Source organism: Atta colombica, unplaced genomic scaffold (assembly GCF_001594045.1).
Source record: "Atta colombica isolate Treedump-2 unplaced genomic scaffold, Acol1.0 scaffold200, whole genome shotgun sequence".
In the NCBI taxonomy this organism is placed as follows: Eukaryota; Metazoa; Arthropoda; class Insecta; order Hymenoptera; family Formicidae; genus Atta; species Atta colombica.
Genome location: NW_017259295.1, coordinates 724,186 through 741,359, shown reverse-complemented (window position 1 = coordinate 741,359; position 17,174 = coordinate 724,186). Strand labels below are relative to the sequence as shown.

At 29.7% G+C, this 17,174-nt stretch overlaps 1 protein-coding gene across 1 annotated transcript in view; it reads right to left on the bottom strand.

Annotated features, from left to right (window-relative positions):
• LOC108687152 (pyroglutamylated RFamide peptide receptor-like) overlaps positions 1-17,174 on the bottom strand; it is a 62,405-nt gene that overhangs the window by 1,259 nt on the left and 43,972 nt on the right. Inside the window, 4 exon segments of the mRNA XM_018192774.1 lie at positions 3,825-3,985; positions 4,470-4,584; positions 7,274-7,479; positions 10,741-10,864. Of these exon segments, the coding sequence (XP_018048263.1) occupies positions 3,825-3,985; positions 4,470-4,584; positions 7,274-7,479; positions 10,741-10,864 (606 nt within the window).

Here is a 17,174-nt window from a genome sequence, read left to right as displayed (position 1 = left end):
TCGATCTATATATCACGGATTTCTGTCATTTGAAACAATACACGAAATAATTATTTGCAATTCGTATATTATTTCATTCGAAAGCATTTTGAACGCAATTCAAAAATAATGAGTAATTTATATTTATTTTATTACAAATTCTCGAAAGCTTTAAGCGCGACGAGATTCTGGATTCAAGAAGTTACAAAAAATAATTTGCGAAAAAATTATCGTAAATGACATTAAGCACTAATAACTAATAAATAGATAAGTAATAAAAAATAGTAGTAAAAAATAAATTATCAATCCAGTATCATTTAGATTAACCTTGTTGATTTGTTCACTTAGTTTGATGTGTTCTATCAGTTTGATCCAAATTTAGTTTTTTACTAATATTATAATTAAAAAAATTTTTCTGGTAATTTTATGAATTTGTCTGCTAATGTAAGATCATTTTTCTGTGAAAATTTTTTATTTTTTAAAGCTTTTTAATCATATTAATCCAAATATGATCGTAAGTATTATATTTGAGCAAATTAACAGAGTTAAAATTAGATTGTTTTTATTCAACAACATCGAATATTTGCAAAAATTTATTGGTTAGAAAATATTATAATAGTAACATTAGAATAGTAACATTAGAATTATGAAATAAAAGTTTACCTCCAAATGGGCAATTCCATCTCACGTTTGAATGTGAAGTTCCATGTTTCTCGAGGTTAATGTAAGGATTTTCGTGAAACTTTAAATTACACTTTACTTTACATTGCGACAAAGGAAGAAAAGATGAGCTGAATTTAAGGGGAGAGACTATAGCTTTTCGAGATTTGCATTAAATAGAAGCAAAATTTGTTTGTAACTATTAAGAAGCTTATTCACTTGTATTGAACTTATTACATGTCCTTACTATTATTATAGTCTTCCAGATAGTCCCACACAGACACACACATGAGGATATCTATATCCATAAACCAATACCGGAGGCAGCTCGAACTTCGGGAAACTTGCCAAGCATCGGAGGTTTCTCTCCGTTCGATGAAGAAAAGTTAGAAGCTGCTTTAAAATTTGAAAGGGTATGCACTTTTGCTAACCTTATAACAGTTATAATCAAATAGAAAATAACGAGGCACTTCTGAAAATAGAATTCTTAAACCAAATCTTTCATAAACCAAAAATATTGTGGGCATTGTATAAGTTTTGCTTTAAATGTCTTAAAGTCGACTGCTCCATCTTCAGATAAACTACATGATTTATCTAATGAATAAACAAAAGAGTAAAAAGGTAAGAAAATAAAAAAATAAGAGAACTGAAGCTTATAGAAAGATGGAATGAGCCTAAATGTAAAAATAATTGAGTATACTCATATATAAAGCAGATATTTTTCAAAAAAAGTTTTTGAACAATGTATATAAAAATACATTAATAAACAGTAAAAAATTATTATTTTTTTACTGTACATATTTGCATAAAGATAAAAAATTAATCTCATGTCAGTTCCCTAGATATAATTTAATTCTCTTTTAACTTTATTTACATATCAATTAACAATTTAATTTTTCAGCTGTTAAAAGCTTTTATATAATTAATCTCGCATTATTATCCTTTTTCCAGCTGTTTCTAATTTATAATGTTGAAAGAATTATTAGAAGGAAAAAAAAACGTTGATACAAAATGTATAGAATTTAATTATAGAGATGTTATTTGTAGAATGAAATAAAATACTTATCGAATGTGCAGCAAAATCATTATAGGTAATTAAGAAATATTTTTTTTTAATCAAAAACTCTCGTTTATATTTAACGAGAGAAAAAAATTCCAACTCATATTTATTTATTTAAATTGAATATTTAGACATTTCATTAATCTATCAGATTTCTTCCAAATCGCACGTTTCTTCTTTAGCAACGATTTAATTAAAGGCTATCAGCTATTTTATTTACATACAGCAAAATGCAACTTTTCAGTAATTAAATTTCAAATTAATATATATTTATTAAAGTAAACTTATTTTAAATATAATATTAATTAAAAAGATAAGAAAGCTCTATAAATTTACATTTTCAAACTTTAATTTTTTAACACCACATATATTTCTTTTGAAAATAATGTATTCTAAAGAATTTCCGTTACTCTAAGAATTTCACGCTAAATATATTAAAGAAATGGTTCTTCTCAAAGAAGATACTGTCATTTTCAAAAGATAGGAAGAATTTCACATGTGTATAAAACTAAAAATTAAATTAAATTAAAAACATAAAATATAAAATTATTCGAAAAGACCAAGTCTCTCTCGGGTATAGAAATATTAATGTTTGAGAGAAGAAGATAATATAAATTTTTTTAAAAAGCGATGGGAGGAATTACACGAAGTGGAGAATGCAATGTTTTTCGTAACAACCCAAATCACTTCAATAGTGCAATTTATCTATTGCATCCGACGCTGTTGCCTGACAGCATCACGACTTGTTAAGCTAATCAGAGGTCGTTATCAAAATGATACACGGCGTATTTGCAGAGGTAGCTATTAAAGTTATCATTCTATATCGCGAAATGTAAAAAACGAGCGACACGAGGGAGAAAAAGAGATCGTGGATTCGGCGAAAATAATGCCGCACGTGTCCTCGTCGTTGTCGCAATTCAATGCAGGGACGATTTCAAAATTCGCATATCAATCGTGCAAACACACTTCCGCAGTATTTTCGAAATTTAATGAAATACAAATACATCAATTGTAAATTGTAAATTTAATGTTTTCAATAAATTAATGTAATTCGACCGCGTTTACCACGATATTGTATGTACGTATAATATACCAGTTATATTGCATGCAAACCACGAACAAATTTCGCAATTCTCACAAATTATATTTATACATCGAAAAAAATCAAATGCCAATCGACAAACGTAATTAAGTTTTCTTCACGCGATGCAAAATTAACTTCGATATCAGCAAAAATATTTGCGTTTCCTATGAGTTATGTACATCCGTTTGTTACGAAATAAAATTTTATTAATAATTAAATTTGCCTCGAGAAATGCCAACGAATTCAATAGTAGTAGAAAGAAAGCATTTCATAAATATGAAATATATGCTGCCTATCTAGAACATATCGAAGTTTCCAGCTTTATTGTATTCAACGACCACTTTGCGAATTGTGATGATACTGCCTTCTATTTAATTTTTAACTGTGAAACAGTTAAAAATTCCCTATTTTCTGCATATATTTTGTTGTTTTTGACAATAGTAAAATTCTAACCAATACATACATATTTAATAATTTTATTAATATTTTATTTAATAAAATTTCTAACGAAAACTGAAAAAATACAAAATAACAGATTCTTTTAGAGAATATTAATCAAGCTTAAATAAAACAATTTTCAATTTGTGATTTTTACAGTAGATTTTTAATTTTTAAACGTTATTGTACATTTTTATGTCAAAAGGCAAAAGCAAAAACTTCACGATAAAAAATATTTGCCGATAAATAAAAATGAATGTATTTCTGTAAATTGTGTAACAATTCACATTTCGCTCATCTGAATGTGAATCTTTAATTAAGAAATAAATCAATATTTGATGTTCCTCTTTAGTTTATAACGCAATCGTGTACAGATTCTATGCGATCTGTCTGATGGAGCAAAACTTGCGATCTATCTGATGGAACAAACTTGTGGCTGGTCAACAAGCTGATTTTTCTACTTGTAACACAATCCCATGAACGATTCCCCGGAGGCAATAACCTTCACGTTGATCACGTAAAAGACGAAATCGTAGATGTGAATCAGTTTTAAATTAATGACTCCCCAGCGCTTAATCTTCAAGTTGAAACCGAGTAGCATACCTGTTAAAATAAGCCATCAACTGAAATGCGGTATTGAGATGCTTGTGCACCCCACTCTTGACACGCGGCAGGTAACCATAAGCAGTCAGCACATTATCAATTAGCATCGGGGCCCAACAAATGGCGAACAGTACCACGACTGCTACCAGCATTTTCACCACCTGTTGGCAGCCATTCAAAGTGATTAGAGCTGTTTTCCAACATTTATTAAGATAATACAGGAAACATCCTACTATATTTAAACAATGGATATACTCTTACTGTACTGGATATAGTTTACTAACGTAGACGATCCTATCCCGAGTAAAGTTCAGGTATACTTTCAATCCTACTGTCTCGTATCAACTACAATATGTGATCTCTAAAAGCATGTACAATTTTAAATAAGTCCATTTCCTAAATTAAAACCTTTCTTCTTCAAAAATAATTTTAAAATTTATACATTGTTATGATAACTCATTCAATATGAGCTCAATAATTATATAATTATAAAAAAAAAACAGTAAAAAGTTTTTTCACAAATGAACTCAGTAATAATTTAAGAGTGTTAATTACTAAGAATTCCAAAATGATGATTTGTAAATTTGTATAGCCATTTCTTTCTCAAATTCTATTATTCCCAAGGAAAGATTAATTAAATCAAACCTGCTTCATAGTCCGTGATTCTTCGTCTTTTTCGTCCCGGCGTGATTTGCGTTCGTTTCCGCCCTGCCGTTGAGTCATAGGAATCGATTCCGTATCTGCACTGTTTGGATTTAATCTGAAACAGATTAAAAGTTACACTCTGATTATACGCACGTGGACCTCATATTCCATTGCACGTCAATTCTATTTGCGCCAACTGAGGATGGATGAAGAAAATAGACTATTCGCAAACCAAATTTCAAAAATACGAACAAATAGAAAAATTTAATACAGTATCAATTTAAATTCAATTTTAACCTTTCAATAATTTTAATTTAGCTTTCAATATTTAAAAAAAAAAAATGATTAATATTCTATATTAATTTTCTTGCAGCTGACTTTTTTGACAAATAATGTTTTAATAGAAAGATTATATTTTATTCTATTCCTTTTTTTACTTTTAACTTACTTTAAATAGCGCTTTTCTTTTCATATCCAGGCACTTTTCTTTTCATATACACGCGAAGGATATGAAATTATTTACGAGAAAAATCACTGAATTTTTATCTAGCGCTTCATATGCATGTGAGAACCCATTTTCATCTTAGCAAGATATTGCGTGCGTTAACTACGTTATGACTCTACTTCATGGAATTTCCTTTGATCTTACACGACAGTAATTTTATCTCGGAGAATTTCTCCGAGTTGACCGATGTACTAAAGCAAAGTCAGAGAATATTCTAAAGTAGCGACCTTTCCATGCGATCGGAAGCGTTAATTTAATAACGCGCGTACTGTATATGCACAGTGTTCCAAGAATGATGGCAATCGATAGCACAAGAATGTATTTTCCCATGTAATTGATCTTTTAAAGAAATCTTTGCATCAATTGGTAAAAAAAAACTCCAAATAATTGAAATCTGTCTATTTCTTATAATTATGTAAATAGTTTTCTTCCTTCCTTCAAATAATTCTTATATCCATCTAATTTGTATCAGCTCGAATTCGAAAGCTCGTCTTCTAAGGAGCTTAAATGAATCTTTTTTCATTTAAGCAAAAGCACATGTCGAAATATTTTATGAAGCATTACGGGCAAAAGAGGTAACTTCTTCATGGATAGAAGACTTATATTCGTAAACACAAATGAAATCTTTCTCAAAATAAGTTCTTTACGTTCATCGACGGAAAATTCTCAAAGATTCCTTGAAATATTTTTAAATATATCGAACGACTGTCTGAAGATGAGCACTCACGACGATGTTTCACAACCTGCAGGAGACGACGAATCGAATCAAGTAGAGTCATAAAGTGTAAATGCATTCGCCATTACGTTTGCCCCATCACCCTCGATCTATTTCAAGCGAACCGCCTGTCTACACATTTCCCAAAGAAACATTGTGAACGATGCGACCGAATCCATTATCAAAAGTTTACTTCCCACTAAAATCAAATATTACTGAATCATATATTACTGGATGAGTATATATATATATATAATTAATGGTAAAATGAAACAAGAATTCAAAATTTTTTTGCAAAATATCTAATTCAAAAAGGGGAATTCGCTTTAATGCTTGAATTATTTGAATATTTAATTTGCTCTTAAAAGAAATTAATTACATTTCGTCTAATTATTGATAGAAAAAATATTTTAAAACTACCTGTATTCGCTATATATATTTTTTATCTCGCTATACATTTCCACTATACTTTCCAATTTTTTTTATCTAATTATGCATTTTTTATCTAATTATCTAACTATCGTGTTTCTTTATAAAGATTCAAGATTTATTTCACGAAAGAGAGTACAAATCCTATCGATCATGATAAGTTTATACGGCTTGCGTTATTCGCAACTATATACGAATCTCGATGAGATATCGCGAGATATTACGTTATTGCGACAGGCGAGATAAAATGCGTTATAAATGATAACGCGAACTTCTTCACCGTATTATCGTCATCCAATCTCGATATGAATTCTACCTGCCAACATCCAAAAATTCGGTTCTATTCAATTGTAATTTATATTAGATTGCTGATCGCGTCAGGACCCATAAAATGGCAAAAAATTAGTGCTTTTCTCTTCCGCTTGCTTACGACACGTGACTGATGTTCGTGGCGAATAATCGATATTTCATACGGCCAAGCGAGAATACGGTTTTCGATTGTTATAGCAGAAAAGACAAATAGCAGTGTATGCGCCCATTTATAGATTATTACCAAGTCCGATACGCGGTAGGCGGATGTCGCACATAAATTAACGCAATCGGATTCACACCGATTATTATTGCTCGTGGTAGAATTAATATTGGAGAATTCAATCATTTAAATTTCCATACGCATGTTCGTTACGTATTTCCCGAGATATTACCGCTATTGAAATGTAATAGTTTCACTTTACTGAAATTTAATAGTTCATGATAAATTATCGATTATACCTGATTATAACTGAAAAGGTCATATTATTCTCAAAATAGTTTCAGGAACGCATCAAGTCGCAATTCTAAAATAACAATTCTTAAAGATAAGCTTGTTCAAGTCATTATCGTTTTCTTTTACGACAATTGATATTTTTATAGCAATATCGACTATCTATTTTTCTTCTTGATTTTTAACTTTTCTCTTCTTTTTACTGTGTCAATAAACTTTTTACTACACAATTTTAATTGTATTTATTTTCTGAGACCATTAGTAATTTTGTAATTTTGAACTTGACAAATTTATTTTCGATTAAAGCCTTGCTGGCTTTTCGAGAAGAAATAGAGCAGAAAAAATTCAGAAATTCACGAGGTCCAAAAAAAAAAACAAAATCTCGAACTTACGCATGCCGCGACGTCATATGATATCGACGTTTCATAACGCGCCAAATCTCCCAGCAGATACTCGTGTAACAGAACGCCATGATAATCAGCGGTAGCACGAGGACCACAATGAGCATGTAAACTTCGTGAGATCTCCACAGAAGTCCAGCTTCGGAATTGCGAACGCACCAATAGGCAATCCTCCTCACCCCAACTTCCTTATGTGTCTGAAAAGAAGAACAGACAGTAAATAAGAGACACCGAAGGCACGTGCCATCCTCGACATGCTTCCTGGATGTAACGAGGTATGCAAAGATATTTCGCGACGTTTGTTACTCGTTTTTCCACCGCGTTTATTAAGCTGTTAAACAGGTATTTATATATGTCGGAGTGATAAGATTCTGTCGGAATATGAAAGCTTTTTATTGCTCCCTCGTCGTTTACTTCATGGCCCCGTAAAAAGGATCAGCCGTCTGCCTCCACGCTTTATTAATCCTTTACGATGTGACTCTCTTTTGAATATGACCGAAGAGAGAATCTTATCCATTCAACGTATCGCAAGAATTATAATGGCACTGGGATTTCCGATTGATTTAAATCATGGAAGAAATTCTAAAAGTCTCATAATTCCTTTTTAATGGAAGAATATCAGTGAATGACAAGTCCTAATTGAAGAAAAGATCATTTTAAGATTTTCAACAAAGAATTTCAAAAACATGATTATTATCACTGATGCTTTATAATAACTCAAGTAAAATATGCAGGGTGTTTCCGGATTTTCTGTATAAATTTTCTTTAACAGTGTTCTATGAGCTGAAATAAAAAAGAAATACTATATAAATATGGAATCATATAAGTATTATATAATATACAGATTCTAAAATACAGATTCTGTTTTGTTAAAAAGTTAAAAATATGAAATATGTAATAAAAAATTTTACATTTTAAAATTTTACATTTTAAAAAGTTTACATTTTAAAATATCGTTCGCTCATGTCAATATAAATATGACATCGATATAATTTTGGATTTATCATCTTTTTTATAAGCTTGACAGCTTGATATTCAGTGAAGGTTCCCTTCTATCTCCGCTCTAAAAAAATAAATTCAAAATTACATGTCAAGTTTGCAATGACATGAGCATTTTCAAATGAAACCTTAGGTAAAATTTCTTACATTCATATCTTTATTATAACTTTTTAATAAAACATTTTAGAACCTATGCTTATATTTTTAATATTTTTCATTCTTCAGCTCATAAAACACAGATTAAGAGTAAAGCTTTTTCATTCATTTCTCGCGATAATGTTCATGAACAGCACATATTGAATATTTACCTACAGGTTGTGCTTTCAAAAAGCAATCATTGTATAAAATAATTATAAACATGTCAACTGCAAAGCAATATTATTCATAAATCTTCATATTACTTTAAAATTGAAACTGACGGAATAACCTCACTCTATTCTACTGTTAAAATTTATACAGAAAATTTAGGGACATTCTGTACAGGAATCCGTTATCTTTCTAATTATATTTTAACGAGAGATTCAAAGAAAAATCGTGGAAAAAATTTCTATTATATAATATTTGATAAGTACTTCAAGTATGAAAAATATTAAAATATTCTCATTATTTCAAATTATGACGACACTACTAATAAAGAAGATATATTTAAACATGACATAGCGTGCACCGCGTGTTATTTAAATTATTTCTCTTTACGGTTGTAATTTATAATTCGCTAAAGCTTCGCGGAGAATAAGAAACTATTTTTATTTCAGACGCATTTCCTCTTTGACTGCGTTTTATTCTCAACTTTTTATTCATAACTTCTATGTCAGGCCTGTGTGTGCAAAAATTTCATTTCCTTCAATCCTTCATTTACTTTCTTATAAAAATAAGAATTTTTCGTATAAGAGACTTGTTCACCGATGAACCTCACCTTCGAAAATGTTATGTGCATCCTTGTAGAAAATTGATTTCACATCCCGATTTGCGTCACGATTACAATCAGTTTATTTCCGACGTCATTGAAGGATTATTGGAATAATATTGGAATAAAAAAAATTACTACAAATAAGTCGCGTACAATCCTCCATTTAAAATAACCAATATTTTTATCCTAAGTGAAATAAAGATGAAACCAAGCTTATACTCAGGGCACAGAAAGGCATTTTTCATTGGAAAAGAATCTTCTGAACGAATATCAATTGAATATCAAGCAAAATAATCTCTGTCTCGTGTAAAGTAAATTCGATTTTTGTAAAACATTATTCGATCGTACAAAGATTTAAACTATTTAATTAATGAAAAAATTTTCTAAATACATTAATTTTTAATTTAAATTAAAAAAAAGTTAAATGTATATTTGAAATTTAAGATGTTGATATTCCATATTTAACTCACGTGGATCAATTCGAGGCAACGTTGCACGAATCTTCATGTCAAACTAAAATTTGAAATCAAATTAAATATAGTGTGTCTAAAATCTATACATTATACAACTACGTTAAATGTAGTATAGAATACCAACTACAATATTTTCAGCTATTATCGATGATTCTGAGAATGTTCAAATCGAAAAAGACGAACGCATCAAACATTTATCTAGGAAAATGTTAGAAATTACGAGAGAAGTATTCTCCAGAAGAAAATTCAATCGCGTCAGTCTTCTCTCGATTTTCTCCTACTTAACTTCTATCTTTTCAACGTTGAGATAAATCACTGTTCATTAAAGTAAGTGAACGAAGCGAAGTGTATCAACTTTATTGGACGTGCAACTGCGGGGCGTATCATTCTCGGATTTCGTCGATACACATTATACGCGTGTGTAAAATATTGCAAAATGCCATGTTGCGATAAGCGATAGTATGAAAGTAATACGCTGTAATGGCAAGTACAAAATTAGAAAGATACATCGTTTCATATTAATCACGTTCAATTTAAAAATCACTCAGATGCAGGCAATGTCCCTTTCATGTTTAAGATAATTATTTCTGCACATACATTTTTTTACATAAAGAATTTAGTATCAAAATTTTAAATAAAGAATATTTCAGATATGGAACAAACAACTTGATATTAATTTATGTAATTACAAATCTTCCTTAAATACAAGCTAATTTGAAATGAAGTGGAAAACAATATTTTTTTCTCCAGTTTGGAATCAAATTTTCTTTATCACAGTATGATATAAATCTTAAAGTATAAATAACGGAAAATTAAATGCTTTTTACAAATAGACGAATAGAAATACGAATAGAATATTGCAATTCACGAATAGAAATACATAGAATATTGCAATTGTTTCATAATTAATTTTATGTTAATTTTATTCACGTTAATCTTGAAATTTTTTTCTGAAACGTAATTATAGTTTTTGGATCTATTAAAATGTAAAAAAATAAGCATTAAATGAAAACAGAGAAAAATTAAGAAAAGCAACGTTTTCATTAATGTTAAGTATAAGTTGAAAATATCCGTACCTGTGTAAACGTCATGGGTACTCCCAGTAGAAATGCTGCTATCCAAGTTATGATTACAATCTTACGAGCTTGGCTTATGGTACATATATACTGCGCTCTCATTGGATGCACTATGGCGTAATATCTGAAATACAAAATTATTTTGAGAAATAGTTTAGACCTAAAGAATTTTATTTAAGGATTTTAAATATATCTGTAAACATATAAATTAGTTTCAATTAAATCTACTGCATTTAGTAAAGAAAACAAGTATAAAAATAAAACGAAGTAGATTTCTATAAATATTATAATATATGATACTGATGTAAAAAAACAGTCAAAGCGCGACTGTGTATTCTCCGAAAGATCATACGTTGGTCTTCACGATGCCATTTTCTAAACATAGAATCAAAGCGCTTTGTCTTGACTTACGAGATTATATTTCTCGCAAAATGTCTTTTCTGTGGCGTGGATATTAATTTGAGTGTACTTTACGAATATTCCGCTTACAGTACGAAAATATAATAATCCGCGACTCAAAAAGATCATGTAACGACGTGAAAATCGAGTGAACTTGCAACATTTTATTCATAGACTACGTCAATGTAATATTCTTGTCAAAATGAGTCTCTTGAGATAGTCATTATGCAATCAAATTGAAACTATCTATTTTATATTATAAATATTAAAGATATTTTTTAAATCAAAGATTGTACTTGGCATTAAAAGCTTCTCTTGGCAGCCAGCGCAATAAATAAACAAGTTAAAAATTACGTACATAAAAAAAGTATATGTATGAATATATGTAAAAATATATGTCTTTTCCCCTTTAAATTTTTATATAAAGATATAATATAAACAATGTGTAAAAACAACAGATAAAGAAACAATATCGTGCGCTTTATTATTTTGTTCTACAGTAATCTACAATAGTATTAAAAAAATAAAATATAAGTCAATGTGCACAGCAATGAATGTATTAACATTATTAAAACAAGAGCTGTTTTCGAATTAGAGACAAAGATCGGATCATTTTATTGTAAGCCGTGTTTTAGTTGAGAGCGGAAAAGTCGTCCGCATAAAACTGCATACAAATATGAGAATCATCAGAGAAAAATTAAATCAGGACAGAGGAAGTCCTGCATCCCAGCATCGTCACACACAGAGAGAAAAATCTCCCTGTTTGGACTCCAGCTGATGTAAAAGAACAAAAATATAATGAGCAGATAGAGGACCAAATTGCGTAATAGAGTGGAAAGACGGCCGAAACATTTACATTGCATTGTGCAGACTCCGCTGTCGCGTTTTCCGTCACAGTTTCCGCCAGGTCTTTTTATTCGCGTACAACGAGAGGACCGAATTGCCGCTTCCTTGTTTTCGGCGGTATTATCGTCGTCATGAATACAAATTGTTTTGACCGATGCGTAGGAGAATTAGACAACTCATTGATAAGAGCGGTGAATGAGTCAAATGGAACGAATGACAGACTTTATCGCCCGACTTTTTATCGCTCAAACCGTTTGCGTTTTATGATCACGCGAGATTGTCGTCGATACGAACATCGTTTTGCGTGCATTTTTGCGACGATTCAACGATTTTCTCTAGCAGAGGAAAATTAGGTTTAAGAATGTCTGGAACATCCCGCGAGTTATTCTGTCGATTTTGTGTATCGATTTTTGCAGGATCAAGTTTCCGTGTGCATTGTGGAGAAAATAACGACATTGTACCAGTCATTTTAAAGTAGCAGTAAACTTTCGCTAATACTTCTAAAATCTTTTAATAGTATTTATCTTGTTTACAAACTCTGCGTACTGTAGAAATATGCTTTCGAATAAATAATAAGAATATAATAATAAATGTTAAGGAGTGGAAATAACAAAAAGAATAAATATCAAAAATACTCAAGAATCATAAATTAAAAAATATACATTATAACAGGTGGGTAATATTTTTCGCAATAAGTTCTTTACAATTTTTTTAATTTAATTTAGTGGGGATTATTTCGGATTGTGTTGAAAATTCGAAAATTATCAGCGTGCAATCATATTTGAAATAAATTGATTTAATAAAGAATCTCTATCATTTGATATATTATTTGATATATTTTTATATAATATAAGACACAAATGTAATTGCTTTAATCTACTTGATTTAAAACGTTCTAATACATTTATTCAAATACATCTTTGTTAAGACGCGACATATTAACTTGACACAATATTCGGCGATAAACTTAAACAATTCAAAAATTTAGCAATTTTTCGTTTTATATTCTCACTTTTAGGTTACATGAAGAGTGTTTCTATTAGAAAAAACTCATACTAATTATACAAATAATTAGGCTTTCCTTTTAGGAAACATAGTCGACGCAAATGTCGTGTGTTTTATTTTTCAATGATAGAACAAAGATAGAACAATATTTATATTAACCGTGTTTCCTAAAAGAAAAGCAATCTAAGTCTCAATGAAATAAGTTAATTTTCACAATATAGTTTTTAACAAAAGGTGAACAAAAGATGTTATATACACAAGATTTAATAATAAATAATTTTAACTACGATACATCAAAGCCGTAAAATTTATGCTCGCTGAGCATTTTTGATACACCATAACTCAAATATAAAATTATCGAGGCTTATGTCTTTGATTTTCTATTCATTACAATATTATAAGCTATATTATATTAAAAACTAATACATTTCATTAGGACTCAATTTTTCATATACGTAACTTATAGTGCGGGGTCTTTTATCTAAAATGTTTCTCGTGTAATTGCAATCTCGGAAAGAAATTATGAATATGTTTATTACGTTGTTGAAACAGATAAATGGAATTTATATATCACAGCAAAACAGTTCTTATGCACATCGAGTCTTGTTCGTTTGAATAACTACATGAGCCATCAACGAAAGAAAATACAATCGATTAGGAATACTCATGAACATATTTCTTGTATTTGATTTCGCTTGTACCATCATTGATTGCGTCATGTTACTAGACTCTTACTAAGGACTAATAAACATAGATTAAGTAAGCTTCTTTAAACTGCTTATGCGCGATTTAATTGTTGTCCTCGACATTCAATAGATCTATTTGAGATGGTTTCCTTTTGTGCACTGCAAATTAAATTACGAATAAATATCAAATGAAAATTGCTTCTAAAGAATAAAATTACAATTATGACTGAATGGTATTCTACATGATTCTAAATGTAACGATAAGCTTAATTTTAAAGAAAAAAAACTCGAAACTGATTTTTTTGGCTGTTGAAATCATTTCACTTACTGAATATTGAGACATCTACAAAATTTCACGTAAAATAATTTATATATTGGGTTGACAAGAAAGTAATTGCGTTTTTTTAAAAGGTATCTATTAGTAAAAACCGCAATTACTTTCTTATCAATCAATATAAATATATCTTGATAGAGTAAAGTTTCAGCTTTAAGAATCTTTTTTTTAAATTGCGATATGACAATTTTTAACGGAGTTATGAGCAATTAAAGTCAAAATGATCCTTTTATTTAATCTGCGATAACTCAATAACCAAAAATCATAGGAATATTAAAAAAAAAAATGATTTGTAGGAAAAATATCAAGCTTTTTTAGATAATCGAAAATTTTCTCAAATTTGTTTTGGGCACATTACAAACTCATAAAGTGAGAAGAAAATTTTCCGTTAATTCATAATTTTTTGATATGTAAAAATTACAAACTTATATAAACTTAAAAAATATGATAAGCTTTTAAAAGTAGAGAGCTTTCAAACTTTAAAATCCTTTCTTTAAATTTAAATTTCATTCATATTGACGAAAATATCGTATATACAACTTTGAACTAAAAAAACGCAATTACTTTCTTGCAAATCCAATAATATTAAGAATTTTAATCGCAAATATTTAAATATATCATAAAAATTATTATTAGAAATATATCTCATGATTAGTTCTTCTCTCCCGGAAGTTTTCATAGCCAAGCGTAAATCAGACTGAAAGGGAGAAATAATGGTTTATCAATTTCATAGAGAGTCATAACGGAAAAGTATTTGCGAAGTTGGCTCAATAGCGAACACTATAAATAAAAGAAGTATCTCCGTCTGCCAGTAGATTTATGACGAAACTCAAGACGAAACTGGGTTGAATCGGATTCTGACACCGTAGAAACTTACTGTTTCATTTTGCAAAGTCACTTTAATTACTGCGTAGTTTTCTTCTCCCTTCTTTTTTTTCGTTCCTCGGAAAAAAGGCTGAATTTTATGGAACGCAGTGTTTTATGGAACTATCCTCTATCTCGAAAATTTTTCACTACATGAAGGAATTGCGCAAAACAAAATGGTAATTGCGTTAATCTACGTTTTAATCTATTACTTTCTAAATACCAATAAGGATCAATCTTTGTAATAATATTAAAGCAATAGAATTATACAAAGTGCTTCAAATCCTTTAAGTAAAATCTTATCAACACCACTGCGAATTTTTCTGAAAGAGAGAAAAAAGTGAAAAAAAGAAGAAATCCAATAAGGGAACAATGAAAAGAAGATTAAAACGGTCTTGTAACTTAATTTTTCACTTGAAAGCTCAAATAAGATATTTTTTACAAATGATTATTATCAGATTATGTGTTTATTAGATAGAACCCGAATATGTCCGGAAAAAAGATTGAAATCCCATACTCGAGACTTTTCTTTCGTGAGAGTCGCAAGATTGTCATCCTTGGATTAGCGCCAAGTAGTAGAATTACTAAGCGTCCGTGGCGCCTGTTGTAATTGCTACACTTGCTTCGCGGTTCTTTCACGAAAATGCAATAACCGTGCCAGACGTTTGCCGAGGTTGTATAATTAATCTTATCGTATACATCCGACAACATCTCAATCATCGGGATGTCTCGGGTAATCTTATTTAACCCCGCGAGACGACGTCGCGTCGGAACCCGAGACGGTATGCAAGGAAAACCGTGGAAAATTCTTTTTATCGCTTTTTTTGAGTACACGAGAATAAAGTATGCGAGACCAAAAAGGAGCAAACCAATGATTATCATGAGTTGCTCCATGGGCGGTGCAAGTTCTCAGATTAACGATGGATATTCAATTTCAAAGTGTTCACGTTGTCGTCGTTTAATCGCGAAAGAAAAAGGAAAAGAGAGAGGTATAGAGAGAGAGAGAGAGAGAGAGAGAGAGAGAGAGAGAGAGAGAGAGGAGGAAGAGCATAAAGATCGTTACGTGGGATGAATACGTCTTCTAAGCGAAATAAAAGAAGCGCCCACTCGCGACCGGAAGTACAGTTCCTTCCGACGCGATGGTTTCTTCTACTCTCTCTTCTTCTTGCTAGGTCAGTTCTTTCAACATAGCTCTTTTTGACTGATACGAAACAATATAGTTATATAATGTGACGACGAAAAATTCAGATAAAATTACCGCAACAAAATTGTTTATAACATTGTGAATATTAATGTAGAATTATTAAAATTAATTACAACTCCTTTTACACATTTTTAATGATCAATGTAACGGATTCTGATATATCTTGCAAACTCTTGTATTGTTCCTATTTTATCAATTCTTTTAGTCTTTTTTTAATATTTGAAATACACTAAAATACGATATCAAAAATCTCAAGCTCTTTTTAAGAATTCGGATCTAATATCATGTATAACAAAGAAAGAAAGAGAGACAATGAGAGAAATTTTTGATGATATTATATAAAATATCATGTTATCTGCGTATAATATTATCTATGATAATATGACGGTTCACAATAATATTGCGGATTAAATAAAAACTGGATGTACTAATCAAATGTTGAAATTTTATCTCTGCAATATGTTAGTTAATACTATCTTGAAATTATGTAATTTAAAAGTTAATATAAAATATGAAATGTATTGTTTTTTCATAAAAGAATTTTTATTCGAAAATTAAAATTTATTTTTGCTTACTTTTTTTATGTTTTGATAACAACATATGATATCGAATTATAAAATACGTTTCTCGCATTTTCATGGCAATTTATGTGAGAACGCACACATGATGTTCATATTTCTATCATTTACACTACACTGCCAGCAGCGATTTATAAGTACAATGTTTGTTGTTTAAAATCAAATTGCATAGTAAATTTTAAAGTAATTTTTTTTTTAATTTTATCAGGTTGTATAAACCTGATTGTGTTGTATTATTTTACAAATCCTCCGTTTTCAAAAAAAATTTTAAATCGAATTTAAGTTGAATTTATTTTAGCTTCTTTTCTATGATGTCGATTAATTATTCGAGAAGTTTGATTGCGTTGTTATAAATTTTTTTATGATTTTATTAGAATATTTTATTATATTTTTTATAATTTTAGATTCGTAATGCTGAAAATATAGCAGAATACATACTCACATACGTAACAGGATAAAAAAATAACTTCCTAATTAAAAAATTTCTTTACAAATCACAAAATGAGTGCACATATATA